The sequence below is a fragment of the Sarcophilus harrisii genome, chromosome 5, assembly GCF_902635505.1.
Source record: "Sarcophilus harrisii chromosome 5, mSarHar1.11, whole genome shotgun sequence".
Taxonomy (NCBI): domain Eukaryota; kingdom Metazoa; phylum Chordata; class Mammalia; order Dasyuromorphia; family Dasyuridae; genus Sarcophilus; species Sarcophilus harrisii.
Genome location: NC_045430.1, coordinates 95,514,054 through 95,533,661, shown reverse-complemented (window position 1 = coordinate 95,533,661; position 19,608 = coordinate 95,514,054). Strand labels below are relative to the sequence as shown.

The 19,608-nt window shown below is 36.5% G+C and overlaps 1 protein-coding gene across 1 annotated transcript in view; it reads right to left on the bottom strand.

Annotated features, from left to right (window-relative positions):
- Positions 1-7,071, bottom strand: part of VDR (vitamin D receptor) — a 70,615-nt gene extending 63,544 nt beyond the window's left edge. The window contains exons 1-2 of the mRNA XM_031938044.1: positions 6,995-7,071; positions 3,094-3,247 (exon numbers count right to left, since the gene is read on the bottom strand). Coding sequence (XP_031793904.1) covers positions 3,094-3,236 — 143 coding nt within the window. The 5' untranslated portion in view covers positions 3,237-3,247; positions 6,995-7,071. The remainder of the gene's footprint in view (positions 1-3,093; positions 3,248-6,994) is intronic.
- Between the last annotated feature and the right edge of the window lie 12,537 nt (positions 7,072-19,608).

Below are 19,608 nucleotides of genomic sequence, written 5' to 3'. Positions count from 1 at the left end.
GAAAGAGAACTGGAGGTTAAGAAGAATCAGCATGGCCTCATCAGGAATACATCATTTCAGACTAACCTTACTTCCTTTTCGGGAGGCAGAATTACTAAACAAGTAGATGGAGGTAATGCTATGGCTTATTTGGACTTCATTTGGACATTTGTCTCTTGATTAAATATCCCATACTTTCTGGAGAGGATGGAGAGAAATAGATGGGGATAATCATGCAATTAAATGAATTCAGGACTAGTTGGATTGTGGATACACAAAGTAGTCATTATTGATTCAAAATCATTGTGGCAAGAAATTTCCAGCATTTTGGACAACTATGCCCTATGGTATTTAGCTTTTTAAAAATCAATTAATTAGATTAATTAAGTATCATTGTCATGGTCCTCAATTGTGCAAATGACAAAAATCTGTAATGTATTGGCTAACTCGCGGAATACAAAAAAGTCAGGATGCAAAAAGAACTTCACAAGATAGAGCACTGAATTAAATCTAACAAAATAAAGTCCAATAGAGATAAATGGCACATCTTGCATTTTTGTACCAAAAAAAAAATCAATTTCACAAATATAAGACTGGGGAGGCATAGTTTGTGGTTGTTATTGTTGACTTGTTTCAGTCATGTCCAACTCTCCACAACCCTATCTGAGATTTTCTTGGCAAAGGTACTAGGATGGCTTGCCATCCACTTCCTTCTCTAGCTCACTTTACAAATGGGAAATGGATGCAAATAGGGTTAAGTGAGTTGCCCAAAGTCACCTAGCTAGTAAATGTCTTGAGCCAGATTTCCAACTCAGGTCCTGTAGACTCCAGGGCTGGTAGTTACTTTGAAAAAGACTTTAATATATAGGCTGCAAATATAATATGAGTTATCAGCCTGATATAGCAGCCAAAAAAGTTGATTTGATCTTGAGCTGTATTAAGTGAGGTACGGCTTCTAGGTGTTAAGGTCAAGGAAGGAGCCATGCACAGTGTGATCAGGAGTAAAGGGGCCCTGAAACCTGAGGTCCCCGGAAGTGGTTTTCTGTGAATCAGAAAGGACCGCTTGTGGGCAGGAGCTCTGATAGAATTGAGATCTGCATCATCACCCAGAGAGGCGTCTCCTTTTCTAATTAGCTGTGCATGTGACCTCATAGACCCTATATAAATTGTGGGGAGGAGGAAGTGGGTCTCTTTGACGGGGAGTACTACTAAGAGTAACTAAGAGTGAGGAAGTCAGAAGGGTAGGATATGGACGCGTGAATAAAGACCTTGAGCTTGGACATGACTGTTCTCAGGTGCTCTATTGTCCATTAAACCACCGCTCCAGGAATTGGTGGACAGAGCTCTCTGAAGAGATCTCCAAAAGAGATAAGCTGGTAAAATTGGCCTAAGCACTGTAAAAGACAGTGGCCAGAGATTCCTATAAGGGCCTGGAAATTAGGAGAGACTGGCAGTAGTGATGGTTGAGTGGGCAGTCACATCCAGGAAAAGAGAAGTTGTTAGTCCTGCTATATTCTGCCCTTGTACAATTTGTCTGAAGTACTTCTGGCACCATAATTGAAAAAGGACATAAGGTGGATAGTCAGGAGCAGCCAGGATAACGCAAAACTAGAAGTCTTTATCATTGGAGGATCAGATAAAGAAACTGTGGATGGTTAGCCTAAAGGAAAGAAGTCTCAAGTTGGGGCATGTCTTTAGGTATCTAAAGAGCTGTCATGTGGAGGAAGGATTTGATATTTTTATTTGTTTCCAGAGAACAGAAAGAGCAGCAACAAGTGAAAAATACAAACAGGTAAATATAGGCTTGATATCATAAAAAGCTTTCTAATAAGGCTTCCTCCCAAAGTGGAATGCCCTTCCTTGAAGGTCCTTAAACAGAGGTTGAATGAACACTCAGTGGATATATTAAGGTGTGGATTCCTTTCATGGACCAAATGGATCCTGAGATGTCTTTGTTCAAATTCTGTGGGGATTTTTTATGTTTCTCTCTTTTCTCCCAATAAATCTGGTCTAAATTATAATTTCCCTCTCTTCTCTTCTCAACTACTGCCTTTCATCACCCCTTCTCCTGGAGCTATCTAGGTCTGTCTTACTACTCTTCCTTATCTCCTTTTCCATGAAGCCCAAATTTATAGGGAGAGCTGCTAAAGATGTTGATCCTGATCAAAAGTTTTTACAGACAGAAAATTATATAATTTAAAGCTAAAAGGAACCCATGAGTTCATGTGTGCATTTAGCCTTGTATGTACAATGTCTTCATTTGATTGATTTATCTGACTCTCTGATTATCTGAAAATTCTTGGAGCATGAAGGTAGGCAGAACCTGGGGGGGAGGGGTTGGGTAAAGAGGAATTTTGGATATGAACACAGAAGGAATTCATATTTATCTAATGCTTTAAGTTTTAGAAAGCCTTTTTCTCATAGCAACAGTTATCATCTCCAGTATTTGGCAAAGTACTTGGCATATAGTAAGTTATTGATAATTGCTTGTTAATATTGTAGCATTCCATTGTCTTCTAGTTAAAATATTTCAGCTTTTGAGTATCACAGCTTAGAATCATAGGATTTAGAGTTGAAAAAAATCATGTATGTCATCTTGTCCAACCCCCTCATTTTACAAATGAAGAAACATCTTCAGAAAAGCTACATAACTTGCCCATAGTCACACATATAGTAAATGACAGGACTCTTCAATGGCAAAGGACACAACTACTGACATAAGTTTTGGTGCTTTTCCCTATGAGAAATTGTTGAATGATCATAAATTGGGTTATGTGGGTAGATGAACTTTGAGCAGGCTGTCTTGGTGTTCCTGCTCCCCTTGGCTTAGAAGGCTATGGTTATCAGAAGTGGATATAGCCAACTTCACACAGGATGAGGGAGTTGTGGTAGTGGATTTCTAGATAGAAGACCTAGAGAAGGAATCTCTAGGACCATCACAGATGGAAAGTATTGAGCCCTAAGAACAAGAAGCCAGGAGGATTTGGTGAGAGACCATATCACTGTACAATCCTCCTAGTCTAATTCCACAGTAGCCATAGGGAGAGGATTATCATCATGAAAAGCTCATGAATAATCTACCTCTCTAAATAACAGTTTGTGTGAATAATTTACCTGAAAAAACCCTTGCAGCCTTCACAAGTCATGGCATTGAAGTGGAATCCAGTAGCTCGATCCCCACATACCCCACAGATCCGAGGTACATTTCGGTCAAAATCACCACAGCTAGGATCAGGAAAGGAAGTACTAGCTGCCATTCCCACTGTTCCTGCAAAAGTAATACATTATTCAGACCCCACTCTAGAGTCAAAGACAAAGCTAATTGTGGTCTTCCATTCTCTCCCTTAAACCTATTAGAAATCATGGAGAACATAGGGTAGCACCATAAAGTAGAGATGCCATTTCTCCTTCATTGTCCCTATCCCATTTTGTCTCACTCCAAACTCATGTTCCTGGTGTCCTCTGAACAGACTTTTAGTGTCTAGGTTTGCTAGAACCTTTTTATCATGCAACTTCCATTAAAACCAACAGTGAGTGAAAAAAGTGGAAGGGTCTTCAAATTAATCGAGAATAATCTATCTTGTCCAATGGCCCCCAAAGAGAAGGATAAATCTCCAGTGTTCTCAGTCACATATTCACTGGAAAAAGCCTTATTATTTAGCTAATTTGGGGAGGAAGGAAACCCAGGTGTTTCTTTCCAGATCTAGCTATGATTAATCACATACATCTATGAAATTCAAAATTGACTCCCAAATTAAGTAGTAATGTGTAGTATATGAGAGAAAATAAGAATGATTTTAAGATACCATCCAAAGGAAGAAGGTATGCAAGGCATGCAAGGGAGCAGGAGGAAGTCTTTTATTTGATAGTTTTCTTGTTTAATTATTCTTGGATGTTTCTCAATTTTTGATATGATTGATAATGCTAATTATTTCTATAATGTTAAACCATCTTTGCATCCTTGGTATAAAGTGAACTTGACTGAAGAGCATAACTTTTTGAGATACACTGGTATAATCTTTAAATGAAAATTTTCTTTTTTGAACTTTAATTGCTACTTATTAATGATATTGGTCTCTGCTGCCCTTTTTTTGTTTTATCTTTCCCTGATTTAGAAATTAAGACTACATTTATCTTATAAAAGAAATTTTATAGAGTGTTACTTGTTTCTCAGTTGTTGAAAATAATTAGTGTAATAGAAGCATTCATTGTTCTTTGAAAACTTAATAGAGTCCTCTTGTAAATACATTAGGGCTTAAAGTTTTTATAATCACTTTCTCCTTGGGCAGTTCCTTTTCAGCTAGAACAACTTCTTTTGCCAATAATAATAATTTATTATTGATCTTTATTTAACATTGGGTTTTTTAGGCAGTTTTTCCATATTGTTTTGTGCATAATTCTCTATTTCTTCTGAATTTTCCTTGTTGCTGGCATATAACTATATATATGTAAGTTCTGATAATTCTCTCAATCTGATCTATTGTGGTCTCACACGTTCACCATGTTAATTTTTTATTTTATTAATTTGATTTTCCTTTCTTTTCTTTTTAATTAGGTTGGGTAAAGTTTTCACATTTTTGTCAGTGTCTTCAAAGAACCAGATTTTAGTTTTGTCTCTCAGCTGTTTTAAAATGTTTAAAACATTTTATGTCTCTTCTAATTTTCAGAATTTTTCTGTGCTTTTTTATAGGATCATAGATAAAATATTGGAAGTGACATTAAAGGTCATCTGTTGCAATTCAACTCCTTTTATAGATGAAGAAACTGAGGGTCACAAATCTAATAAAACCTCCAAGAAAGAATTTGAATTTGGCTTCCTGACTCTAATCTTTTTTCTATTCGTATGTCATTTCATTTAGCTGCCTCTATTTTTTTGGTTTACTAATTTTTTAAGTTGCATATTCAGTTCATTAATCCTCTCTTTCCTAATCTTTTAAAATGTTTTCATGAATATATTTTTTTTTCTGAAGACTACTTTAGCCACATTCCAGAAATTTACACTGGTTCATCATTATCATTGTTTTCCACATGCCAATTATTTCATAATTTGTCCTTTTACTCACTCATTATTCAGGAAGTTGTTATTAGGATTTCTTTCAGGTCTGTATTTTTGTATTTCGGTATATGTTTGCTTTTGCTCCTTGTGTTTGAATTGCTATTTTTGTTGTGTTATGGTCTATATACTTTGTGTTTAGAATTTCTGCTTTATTACCTATATTTATAATTTTATTCTAGTACTGAAATACTTTAGTAAATTACCATGAAATGACAAGAAATATATATATATATATATATATATATATCTTCTTTAATGCTCATTAAAAATATACACTAAGCTTTTTAGATCTAACTTTTCTAACAGTTTGTCACATTCTATATTTTTCCCTTTTGTTTATTTTTGTTAGATTTGCCCTGCTTTGCCAGAGAAACATCAAAGGTTCCTACTATGCAATAGCATATCTATTTCTTTTTGAAATGCACTGAATTCTTCCTTTATGAACTCAGATATTATGACATTTAGTATTAATATTTAATCATAATATATAATTCCTTGTTTTATGTGAATTTCCCCTTTTTGTTTACCTGAGAACATAATTGCAATTCTTGCCTTTTTCAATTCAGTTAATGCATAATTGGTTTTATTTTAGCCTCTCATTTTATTTTTGTGTGTGTTTCAAGTTTTTTTAGGTGTGTAATTTTTTTTGTATACAACAAATAATGGAGATTGGTTCTCTTGTCTATTCTGTCACTCTCTTTAATTTTATTGAGTTGTTCATCCATTTACATTTAAAACTATGAATGTTACAATATGACTAGGGTGGAAATATGTTCAATAGGATTGTACATGTATAATCTATATCAGATTACTTGCCATGTTGAGGAAGGGAGGGAGAAAAAATAAAAAAAAAATCTTATAAAAGTAAATGTTGAAAATTGTTTTTACATATAACTGGAAAAAATATAATACTACTAAATTGAGAGGGGAAAATCCATTTCAAGAACATTCTCTGACTTTGAAACCATAGCATTTTAAAGTTATAGATGTGCTGGAAGGAACATTAAAGATCATCTGGTTCAACCCTCTCCTTTTACAGATGTTGAAAGTGAGGCAGAGAGAGAAGTTAAATGACTTGCTCAGGTTCACAAAGCTAGTCAACTAACAAAAGCAGAATTTGAACTTAACTTCCTAACTCCAATCCCAGCATTCTACTCTATTAAATTCTGTTTTATAAAATCACTATTTTAAATTCCTTTGTTCATTAAATTTTGATGCCCTGGGACAAAACTCTAAACAGATCATTTCACTTATAACTCTGTACTAGCTTCTTGGAGGGTTTCATGACATGGGTTAGATGGGTTTGAGAAAGGGGAAAAAGGATTAGTCATTTTCTCTGCTTGAAAGAGCTCATTGGGCCTAAAGACATCATCTTATCTCTAGCCTAAGAGAATATTCCCCATTGATCTGCTCAACCTGTTCTCTTCTACAAAATAGGTACTAGAATGACTTAAGAGTATTTTTTCTACTGAACCCATGAAGAGGGTTCAGTTTTTGTGTTTGCTCCTATTGAGCTCCTATTGAGCAAACACAAAAAACTATTTCCACACCCACTGCTGGTGGCAGATGATAGATTCCCTAGTCCTTTCTGATGTCACTGGATTGGTTCCCATGTTGGCTTTGAGGATGGGATGTGAGGAAAATAGGAAAAAAGTAAAGATATAATAGATTTAGGAATCCCTACTGTAGGAAAAGAACATCTATTCCCTTTTTGCAAGTCATTAATAATAATATACCATCTTAATTCAGCTACACTTAGCAACTTGTTTGATTACTTGGTGAATTGAATGAATGACTGGGCATTGTAGCCTTTTGGGACTAAAGAAAGAAGCTAAAACTAAAGAAATGAGTAATAAGTCACACAGGACTGCATGAACCATAATTCCTCAGTATCAGTTTTCTCCTTTGCAAATTCAGCCATCCTCTTAGAAGAATGAGAACAAGGAAAGAAGCACCTACCTGGAGGAGCAAGACAGCAAAAATGGATGTGAGAGATATAATAATAATAACTCTCTTCCAAAATGTCTTGGACAAAGAAGATTCTGAAATAAAGAAGGGAGAGCCATCATTTAAAGTTGTATCCCTACTTCAACCTCAGCCCAAAAGCCCAGTGTCTTATGGAACCCTCCTACATAGTTGAGGAGCTCTGTAAAGGAAGAAATAAAATAATATCAATAGTTTACATTTACATAAAGCTTTTTAAAGTTTGCAAAATGCTGTGCACACATTATCTCTTTTGATGCTCACAAAAATCCTGTAAGGTCAGATCTACAGGAATTACTACCTCATTTTACAGATGAAGAAACTGAGGCTCAGAAAGGTTAATAAATATTAAAGATAATAAGTATTAGTCTGTCCTGACTTTTACTATGCTATATTTTTCACTGTTCCATGATGCCTTTTATGTAAGATGTTTTAGAACAACCAATAATTAAACATTTTAAGGACTTAAATTTTTACTAAGTTATCAGGATACAAAGAAAGGGGGAAACAGTCTCTGGTCTCAAGGGGTTTACATTCCAAAGGGGGAAGTAGATAGATATAAAAGGTACAAAGTATATGGAACATAAAATGCCTGGAGAATTGGAAAAAGCTTTAAAATCAGGGGCCTGTGACTTTTAAAAAATATTCTGTTCTTCCATTCTGCCAACTTTTAAGGAAGTGAAGTCAGTTAGCAGTAGCTAGTGCTTCTCCTAAGTCCAAGGATGGGGCTAGTGACTACCAAGTGGTATGATAGTACATGTACAACTTAAAAACTGGCCCCTTGTCATCTTTGCTGCCCCTTGGTCCATTGTACAGAGGGAACCAAAGATAGAAATAATTTTTCTACAGAACTGGCATCATCAGTTCTCCATTCTAAACTGAATATCTGGAGACACCAGTCTAGTATTTCTGAGGTATTAGTTTCATCACCATACAGATACAGAGTGTTCACACCATATGGATGGCAACAGCACTTTCTGCCCAGACATTCTGGGGACTTTGAAGCTTTAAACCCAGTACTCTATATTCAAGAGTTTTATTTTCCTTCCAACCAACAATGCCTACTTGTATCTTCCAGAGCTGAAGTCCAGAGTGATTAGGCCACCCTAATACTGAACCATTTCTTTCCTCACTTTCTGTTGCCAACTCAGGGCTTTTTATAAGCAAACTATCTTTTTATAGTTGGTCATCTCTGTTTCATATAGAAAATAGAATTATATATATATATATGTATATGTATGTATATATGCATGTAAACTAAAACAGAATGGCAAACACTGTTTCTTTGCTGCATAAATAAATACATTCCAGAGTAGTGAGTGAACCACAACTGGATCAACCAGTCCAATTCAACTGACCAGAAACTGGAGTCAGCCTAGCCAAAGCAGCCAAAGCTATGAGCAAAGATTCCTTCTCTCTTTCCCAAGTGCCGCACCCCCCCCCCCAATCCCTCTCTTCAGCCCTTTCCCTTAGGACACCCAGTACCACAGACCCTGGAACTTAACACCCTCTACACAGAAATCAGTCTTTGTATTGCATCCTGGCTGCTCTAGGCTTCCATCTCTCTCTGCCTCCCAAACTGGACACCAGAGAGCAACTGGATAAAAGGCAGCTGTATAAATGAAATCAGCCTAGGGTGCTTAGGATGAGGAGTAGAAGATGGAGATATTCAGGGAGTCAGGTCTTGTGCTTTCTTTTCAAAGAGTGTTATTATAGGGAGTTGGAGTGGGTACATCTGGAACTGTCACAGATTAATGCACCGTTACTATTTTTTCTTCCCCAAACAGGATGCTTTCTGATACTCTTAATTTTTTCCCAAATATGCTTTATCCCTCCAATCCTGGTAAAGAGAAGAAAGATTCAGTTTTCCTCCCTCTTATCTACCCAAAGTATGGACATATACATTCACACACACAAATACAAACCTGTCTCCCTACTCCCCTGTCATTCCTCTGCTCACTGTCACAAATACTACCAAGAAAATACATAGACAGAGATTCAGTATCTATGACCTTTGTATGTAGTCTGACTGGAGAAGAGGAAGACCTCATGATTCCAGATTTCTAGAGGGAGAAGAGGTTTTAGTTTTAGAACTGTGTATTTCATACTGTTCCAAGTAAGACTGGCCACCTTCAAATAGCCCTTAGTACAACAGCTTGGATAGTCTCCTTTTGTTATTTATTTCTTCAAATAGAGGATAGTGATCTGTGAATCTGAGACTTAGTGTCTCACTCTCATACTCTGGCCAGCTCCTCAGGAAACTCCATTGCAAGAATGTCTTCTCACAAACCACTTGTTGGCTCACAAATTATGCAAATTCCCTTATCTCACACTATCCAAATTCATTATTCAAGAATATTCTGCTTTTAGGTCTCTATAGCTATTTCTATAGAAGCTTACTGGCTCCATGACTTCAACCTAGTAGAGGGCCAGGACTCTCCAAGGAGGGTACTCAAAAATGAAATAGGCATAGAACTTGGTATTAAGTTTTGCTGCTGTCTAAGTGGATATAGGATTTTCTTGTCAAAGTTACTGGAGTCACTTGCCGTTTCCTTACCCCCACTCACTTTACAAATGAGTAATCTGAGGCAAAAAAAGGTTAAGATTACCCAAGATCACATAGCTAATAAGTCTGAAAGCCCATATTTGAACTCAAGGATTCTTGACTATAAGCCTGATGTTCTATCCACTGAACCAGTTACTTGCCATATAAATAAATACCTGCCCCCAAACTCCCTTCTTATTCTTTAGGCAAAGATATACAATTACAATCTTCAATACTGGTCCTCTTCTGATATTCTTTTATTGGGTCAAGAAACAATGAAGGACAAAATAATCCTCAAGATCCATTTTTCCAAGAGCAGGAGTATATGCATTTCTAATAACAGGAAGAACCTGAGGGACCATCTCATATCACTTTCACTCGTTGCTAAGAAACAGAATCTGATTGGGTAACTCCTCCTAGATTATTCCATGTGAACTATGAGTTGTTCATAGGATCAAAGAATTGAACCAAAGGAGACTTCACAGATGAAGAAATTGATGCTCAAACTGAGTAGCTTGCCTTAGCTTATATAAAGCCAGTATATAGTGCCTTTCAAACCCAGGTTTCCCTATTCCAAATCCAGTTCTCGTTCCACTGTACCATACTGCCTTAAGGACAGGAAAAAGCGAATACTTCAAGAGAAAGTGACATATATAATTTTATGTGCTGAGGATGGGGGTTATGAAGGAGAGTGAGAGAGACTACAACAAAGAGAAAGATAGAAAGATACTGATAGAAAAGAGAGCCAAAAAAGAATAATAAATAGGAAGGAAGAGAGACAGAGAATATGAGACCATAGGATCCAGGAGAGACCTATTTGACTATTTGTTTTAGGAGAGATGGGACGACCAGATTGCCTGTTTAGTAGGGGATTAACCTAATCAATATGTGGGCCAAGGACATTTTCTGCAGTAGAAAGTAGGGCAAAGTTGTGGGTTGAGAGAGAATGGCGGGGGTGGGGGGATAAATTTACTTACCTCATTTCCTCACCCAGAGCCTAGAATCTTTCTTCCTCTACATTTACCATCACAGTAAATGCTGCAGCTGTCCCCAAAGTAACCATGTCCTGACATCACATACAAGAAGCATCAAATTTACTCAATATCATTATAAGAAAGGTCAGGGGAAACTATAAAGATGTGGAAAGAGGTCGACAAAACTCCTAGTTAAGGTCCAGAATAGGGTGAGAGGGAGAGGATTAATGAATGGAAAGTACTTCCTCCTCCTCATTCTGGGTCATGTAAGTGTCAGCTCTTGACAAAGAGAATTCAAATGAAGTACTTGCTGACTCTCTGGAATCCCCCAGATTGAGAGTCTGAGGTCAGACTATTGGGCTTTTCTTAAAGTGTCTCTCAAAACTGAAACTACAGTTATAATCTAGGATGTAAGCAATAGTAGAGAAATTGCAAAGAGTGAACATCTTGTCTTTGGCACTATGTCACATATCTGCCAGCAAATCACTTCTCTGACCCTCAATTTTCTTATGTATAAAATAAAGAATTATCTAATACACAGCAGAATTGATCTAAAGACCAAATTCTTTGAGCCTCAAATTTCCTCTTGTATAAAATGAGGCAATTGGTCTTGATGATCTCCAATGTGCTATCCCTCAATTATTTCATTCTAGATGATGTTTATTAAATTTAGGTAATGGTTTTGAATGTGCTTTGAAAAAATGGTTTTTTTGAAATTGAAAAGAGATCAAGTTGATAGGCAAGATGGCAGAATAGGTTTTTTTTTTCCAGAAATCCTTAGCAACCCCAAAATCTCAGAAAATAAAATAATTACACATAAGATATGAAATAATAAGATATAATCTAGAAGGTGACAGACATTCCACAAGGTAAAAAATCTTATTAAATAACATTGAAGAATTTACATATTTAATGTTCCCACTCAATGTCCCCATTTCCCTCAAGATCTAGCAATAGGACTCCTTGCTTGTTCCCTTCAGTGCAGTAATTCAAACTAACTTCTCCCTTACCTCTCCAGAGGCAGGAGATACTGTCATTCTTTCCATGTCCACAAAGAGAACAATGGAAAAGTAAAAGTGAGGGGACAGAGAGGAAGATGGAAACCTATAGAATCACAAGCTAATTGAATAAGAAGTATTGGCACCTGTGGGAAATGGGACTTAGAAACCCAGATGTGGTCTGTCCTTTCCAATCAAGTTTACTGGAACCAGGACATCTCAATATCCTCTAAGACAAAGATATCAAAGATAACAAGAACCAACCAACTTGGAGGGGAGGGAGAAGAGAAGGTTCTGTGCAGTTGTGGAAGAAGGAGAAATGAAAAAATGAGGAAGGAAACCAGAGGCAAGTGACTAGAAATACAAGGGAAAGACTGCCTTGTTTTAAGAGAGAAATCCTGAATAAATTTATCTTCTTCAGGCAGAAAAAGATAGAAAAAGAGTAAAAAGTTAAAATAAAACCCCAAAGAGATTCTAGAGTTCATTGAATGTGCTCTGATATGAAGGAAATGGAACCAAAATGGCTCAAAAGAGAAATAAAAGTTAGAAGAAAATATTAGAAAAGAAATTTAATCAGAATTCTTCAATGAAGAGAGGAGAAAGGAAAGCATCTTCTGCAAGCCATTAATAAACAACAAATACTTTTATATAAATAAGAAGTGGAACAAGTTTTATTCTCCGTCTTAAATTGGCAAAATAATGATGGATGGATCTTTGTATATCAATTCTGAAAGCATATGCAATTCACATTTTTCTTTGGGATTTAACATTGACTGCACAATACCAAGAATATGAATGATTAAGTTTTTAAAACTTTTCATCCAGATATTTTGACATAAGTTTAATTGTAGCTGTTCATGCTTCCTTTCCTCCTCACTTTCTTCATCCCTAAAATTCTTTCATAGGAGTAACTAAAATCTCACTCAAAGAATCAGGAAATGAGCTAAGGGACAACATAAGTTGTATCTGCCCAAATAATCCTTTATTTTCTTTTCATTTCAACAATGGGAGGAGAAAGACTTGGGGTGACTTCTAAGATTCTAATGGTCTTGGGAGAATCCAAAAGAATATCTTACCTCCACCCTACCACAGTGGGAGCCATGAAGTGGGGAATGACTATGTGAAACACCTGTAATTTCAACCTAGACCCCTATAGTGATGCGACTGAAACTCTCAAGGCTTCGTCAGTCCAAATAACTAGCACCAAAATCAGGGCCTTCAGGGCTTTAGATATATTCAATATTTGTCATAGTGGGCTTCATTTTACAATAAGGTCCTATCTTGATTGGTGCCATCATAACACAGGAATGAGCATTTTGAGGGGTCAAAAAATAATAGGGGACTGACCATGCATGGTGTATTTCCCAGATGACCACCCAGGTAGAAGCCAAGAGGTCTGGGGAATCTAGCCTGCTAGATCCTATAAGCCCTACAATAGGGTCACAGATTTATAGCACAGAGACATGACAAAAGGGACCTGTGAGATCAAATTCAAATCCCTCATTATACCAATGAAGAAAATTCAGGATCAATCAATAATTTGCTAAAGATCAAGCAAGTGCTAAAGCAACAAATCTGGGCTTCAAACCCAAGTCCTCTGGTTTAAATTCTAATCCAATATTATATATTATGTGGCCATATATGTAATATAATATAATACATAGAATGCTATATATAATGTAGCATAGAATGCTATATATGTCATTGTGTGTGTCTGTTTCTGTGTATAACACCCAAAGTACTTATGGTTTGGATCATATACTCCCTCATATTCTAAGAATAACCCTACAGGTGGGTCACTCCATGTGTTTCCTATTGACTGTCAGTCAATAGACTCAATTAATTGTTACCAAAAGCATTTATTCAAATAGCATAACAAGGAAAGTAATTACAAAACAATCTAGCCCAAGAGGACCTGATGAGAAGGGGGATTCTAGAAATTCTTGGAGCCTCTCCCATCAGCCCTACCTACTGTATCAGCATCGACTATTTTGGGGAGAAGTAAACTAGACTTGGATGGGCCTCACTTGTCCCAAGAAAAAGAGATAATGTTTTCAGACACCTTCGTTGAGAAGCCCAGCAGATGAATCAAAGCAATTATACCTCAAAGGGACAAACAATCATGGAATTCCAAGTTAGGAGGAACATTAAAGATCATTTAGTCTAGCCTCTTATTTTATATGCCAGAAAGCCAGAAATTGCTCAAGATCAAGGCAAAAAAATACAGTTTAAATCCTAATCCTAAAAAGCAGGTACTTCCTTCCTATCCCAAATACACACACACTCTCCTGCTACCAAGTGTGATCACTGAACAAAGTCACAGATATTTCAACTAATAGTGAAGTCATATAGTTCTTACATTAAGTTGCTTCCTAGATTTCTAGTTGAGCTAAAGGGGCAGGAATTTAAAAGGTCCAAGGTGATGGGTGAGAAAACATATGTGGTATATATACAAACACACACATTTCTTATCTAGAATGATTGCTCCTGCAAGCTGTTTTTTCCAGTGGAAACTCTGCTTTCAGCTTCATCAAGATTCCTGGGCTGATTACCTTACTCTAGGTAACAGCCTAGGTTGTTTCCCACATCACTGCCCAGAAGAATAGGTGGCAACAAAAACCAGTGAATCATGGGAAACAATCACTCAGAGTTTTACCAGATAAGAATAAAAGTAACTTAAGTCAATTTTTTACTTTACAGATAAGGAAAGATTCAGAAATGTGGTTTAAGGAAATACATTTGGTTGGTGTCAGACTATCCTATTTCTAGCCTCTCTTTAGTCAATTCCATCTTAGGAGCTAAAGTCTCAATCCGAATCAGCATCAAAGAGATCATTATACATGTATATATGTGTAATACCTCAACTTGTATTTGGGTTGGGTAATATACTACCTCAATATTATAGGTAGGTCATTCCATGGTACTTCCTATTAATAGTCAACTAATAGACTCAATAGATTCTTATCTAAATCATTTTCTCAAATGGCATAGTGAAAAAAGTAGTTACCAAAAAATTCCCCCATCAACTTGGGGTACACTCTCTCACAAAATATAGTATACATAGGAAGAATGGGTTCTCATTTAAAGTGCAATGGCAGTGAGAAACATTTGTGACAAAGCCAACTTGAAACCCCTGGTACTGGCAGGGGTGAAAATTCTCTGTCTCCTTACAGAGGCTTCATGTTAGATTCCCAGGGTCTGTTTGACTCATCTACCAACGGGTACCATCTTTTCTTGAAGCAGGTTCCTCCCTCAGGTCTCTATGTCTCTATGTATCTGAGACAGTTTGATGTGTGTTTTTCATTCCCACTGCAGGTAGTTTTCCTGCTAGTTCAGTGGGTCCCTTTCAAAGTTATATGACTAATGTTGGTTAAGAGAGAAAAATAAAAATTCTGTACTCTTCCATTGAAGGGAGTCTCTTCTACAAGATAGCTCCTGGCTTGCAAGGGCTCAGAACTCTGAAAATCATCCAGAAGTTACTTATTTAAAGTGCCTATAGCAGAAACTAATTTGTTTGCTCAGCCAATCAGGTTATTTCCATCCATGACTCAAAGAAATATTTCCTTCGTAAAGGGATCAGAGTGTATGTACCTCTTGTTTATTCACTGTAACCTCATTACATGAGACATCAGTTGAGCTGGAGCTGGTATGGGGGCTGAAGAAGATGAAGAATCACATCTCTCCTGACAAATGTATGGTATAAAGGGACCTCATTCCTCAGGGGGAGGGAAGTAAATAAAAAGAATAATAATAATAAAAAAGACTTAAAGGCATAACATAGAGTAACAGATGGAATTGTCCATTCCATTCAGAAATATCAGAATAGCAATGTGGGGAAAGAACCTTATGTGGAGTCAGCAAACTTGGTTCATGCTATTGATTCTGCACATGATTTTTGATGTCTTTATTCTTCTTAAGGCTTCATTTTCTCCCTCTATAAAATGAAGGGAGGGAGTTGTACTTGAAAATCTTTAAAGGTTCTTTTAAATCTCTAAAGTTTCAAGTTTCTATACAAAAGTTTGGAGGAGGATATAAGACCTGACCACTTGATAGACATTCTCTTTGTGCTTCACTGTTGGCTTATTTTTTTTTTTTTTTATTTGACTGCAGCAAGAAGTCTGGAAAGAAGTTTAATGTACTTGACCTTTTTCTCTCTGGGTTAGAATTTTCTGGGACTTTGGAAAACAAATAATAATGGCTAAATAGTACTTTAAGTTTTGCAAAGTGTTTTACAAATATTTTATTTTATTCTTACAATACTCCTGTAAGATAGGTGCTATTATTATACACATTTTACAGATAAGGAAATTGAGGCAAATAGATATTAAGTGATTTGGCCAGAGTCATCTAGCTACTAAGTATTTGAGGACAAATTTGAATTCAGATCTTCCTAAACTTCAACTTCAGGATTCTATCCATTTTGATTCCTGGTCTACATTCTAAAGGCAGGTAGGTACAAGTGAGAGGACAAGATTAGTTGCTAAACCGAGGGATTTTAGCCAAAGGAAGGAGAAGCTAAGGCTAGTGAGAAGGAAGGACATTGTAAATATGGGAAATGAGAAGATCCAGCTTCTCTTGGGTACTTATCCTTATTAATGAAAGACCTAAGTCATTACTGCCATTTGATCTCTTTTCACTCCTGATTTTTGGCTCTCTTATTCATGTTGTGAAAGACAGGAAAGTTAACATTCCTTTCTTATTGAATTGTAAGCTCCTTGGGGACAAGAACTGTTTCACTTTTGACTGTGTGTATCTAGTACTTAGCACACAGTAGACATGCAATAACTACTTGTTGGTTGATGGATTCTCTCAGGCTATCTTTTCATGAGGGTTATAATCTGTGATCCTCTCGTGTGTTTCTTATCAAGCACCTCAGGTTGCTCAGTGTTTGGGGACTTCAACCAGGCTCCATGAGTGATCAACTGGTGGTCTACTTTAACATCTCAAATCTTCCGCCTCAGCTGATATGTTCCAGACCTACTTTATAGTCTTTTTTTTATTCTATGATCACTGTGTAAAGTATTCTTTCATAGGCCAGGTGATTGGACCAAGATTCCTTATCTTTTTTCTAGGGGTTAAAGCCTCTTACCTGTTTCCCTTTTCTTCTCATTTACCTCAATTTGCCTGGCCCCCCCATTTTCTTTCTTCCTGCCATTCTCCAGTTATACTAAAAGCCCCTAAAAGAAGAATCGAACACCTTAAAAGAGAACAGTGGATCCTGGAGAGGAGCTGGGGTGGACAGGAAGTCTCCTCTCCTTAGCTGTCTCAAGTGCCCCACCCTAAACAAACATTGCTCAGAAAGCCACAATTCTGCTGAACTGGGAAAAGATTGTGACCACTCCACCCACAAGCTCCAGTTTCCAGGAATGTGGATGCTTTTTTGGGGGGAGGAGGGTCTGAGCCTCTTCTAACTTCTCCCCTATTTGGCAGAAAACCAAAGGTAAAAAGCTGGACTTTCCCACCAAGGGTCAAGAATCCAGACTCTAACACTATTAACCTTTGGATGTATCCTATTCAATATCTTTTCTCTATATTTGTGTTTTAATCCATACCATACCTTTTCAAGGATGTCCTGGTTTATGGATTATTTCCTTTAGTAGAATGTGAGAAATGGCTGCTGGAGATTGCCTCAAAGATTTGACCCCACTATCATTTGCCAAGTGGAGAAGAGTATAACCCTGAGCACACCAGAGATGGTCATATTGAGGGTTCTGCCCACATTCTCCCACGGTAAACTGATGGAATCAGTATTAATAGGGTATTGGAACATATCCCTCCCAATTCTTATTTAGTACTGAAGGATTCAGTCTGAAACAGTCCTAGTTAGTAAGGTCATCCTCTGAAGGATCTGAAGAATAACCCAGAGTGCCTTTTAGTGTATTCTCTCAAAGTCCCCTTTGCATCTTCTAACACTTATAAGGAAGTTAAAGTTGGGAAAATTCTATAAAATAAATAAAGCTTTCAAATGACCTAATTCATATTCTATTCTCTCAATAGTCTATTCTGGACTAGAATTTGCACTTGCTAATGTGGATTTTTATTAAGTGACTAAATGCTCTAGAGTAAAAGTTCTTAATCTAGGGTCCATAAATAGATCTTTAAGAGGTCCTTGAACTTGAATGGGGAAAAAAGACAACATTATTTTCCCTAACCTCTAGCTGAAATTTAGTATTTCCTCCAATTATTTAAAAACATTATTTCCAAGAAGGAATCCAAAAGATTTCCCTACATTATTAAAAGGGTCTAGAGGCTTTACTAAACTCTTAAATGGATCTATGATACACAAAAAGCTTTTCTTTAAAAATCCTACTCCAGAGGTTATATGTCTGAGATTAATGGGACTAAAACTGTTTTTTGGGGGGACTTGCTCCCTGACATGCACCAAGGGCAGCTTCTTTGTTAATTGTCAGAAATCACTCAAATTGTTATGATCACAAAAAGGATTAAAATTGGAAGTGCCTGTTATAAAAATTACAGACTGAGATTAACTGTGTCTTTTTAATACATCTGAAGAATTCCTGAAAAGCTGTACTATAGTACTATTCTTGAAAACAGTGTCAATTGACGTTGTCCTGACCTCCCTGGAAAGCTGTTGATGACTTTGCCTCTCTCCCTTTGCAACAGTAATACTAGTTTACTACTTCATCTTTGAAAGTAGTAATTATATAGTTTGCCTTCTCTAGGTATTTTCCTATTAAGAAAGGACAGTGTGAGATATAGTTCTATAAAGTGTACTCCAAAGGGCTTAGAGTATCCTGAAAGAGCTGAAAGAGACCCCTTCAAAGATCATCTTATCTATCTCCTACTTCCCATAAGATCCCTGAACCCATTTTGGACAGGTATCTATACTATTTAAATATTTGAAGGAAAGCATATGGTAAACCTTTGGTAAACCAATTTCACCAATTAGGAAATTTAGGTTATATGTGCTTACTGAACTGAAAGAAGAAAACCCATATAATACTATTTCTAAAAAATCATTATATTTTAGAATTGTGATTAGATAAAAATCACCAATCAACAAGCATTCATACCTTTCCCCCTTTTTATTATTAAAACTTTTTATTTTCAAAATATATTCATAGATAATTTTCAACATTCACCCTTGCAAAACCTTGTATTCCAAATTTTTTCCCTCCCTTTCCTCCATCCCCTCTTCTAGATAACAACTAATGCAATGTATGTTAAACATGTACAATTCTTCCATACATATTTCCATAATTATCAAAACATTTATATCTTGAAGCAGAAGTTTTTCAATTCTTTTTTAAAAAGTTATGGTCATTGCCCAGTTTCCTCCTCCAGCTTCAATTATTCATTAGTGCTAGAAAAAACCATGGGTTCTTTCCTATTCTTTGATTCCGTAAGAGACCATAACAGAGAAAAACAGATCCTCTTTGAATAACTGGAGCCACCCTAACTTGCGAGTAGGAACTGGGTATCTCACAAAGAATTTCATAGGTAGTATTTCTTCAACCTCTGTGTAGTTCATGAAGAGATTAGAGACCTTGTTGAAATAGTACATTATATCCTGGCCCAGAAGAGAGAGCAAAATTCAAATAGAAAAAAGAAACTGAGTTCAGATAAACTGGGCAAATTAAGTTATGTTGTTGGAGAAAGAAAAATGTCTATGGTAAAACTTAAGGAAAAGGGGAGAGGAAGAATAGCTCAGCTGCCACAACTCAGATTTACCTTCCTTCTAGCAACTGAATAACAATCTATTCAAGACAGATATAACTTCTGACAGTAATATATGCTTCAGTGTTTAAAGTCAACACATAGCACACATGTCCCCAAACATGTCCTACAATATTTTCTGTTTTTTCCATTCTTAACTACATTTAACCAAGTCACTTCCTTGTGGTCAGAGATTGCACTGGAGATGAGACATAGAAATACAAATTGACAATCATATACACTGTATACAAAGGAAGTAAACAAAATGTGCCATATATGTAACCCTAGGTTCTCACATTCTCACATACCCAATACTGCTATATAAGCAGACACTATGCCAGAGCTCACCTTGCTTGTGATGTCTCTTTGGGATTATGTGTTAGAGAATTTAGGAAG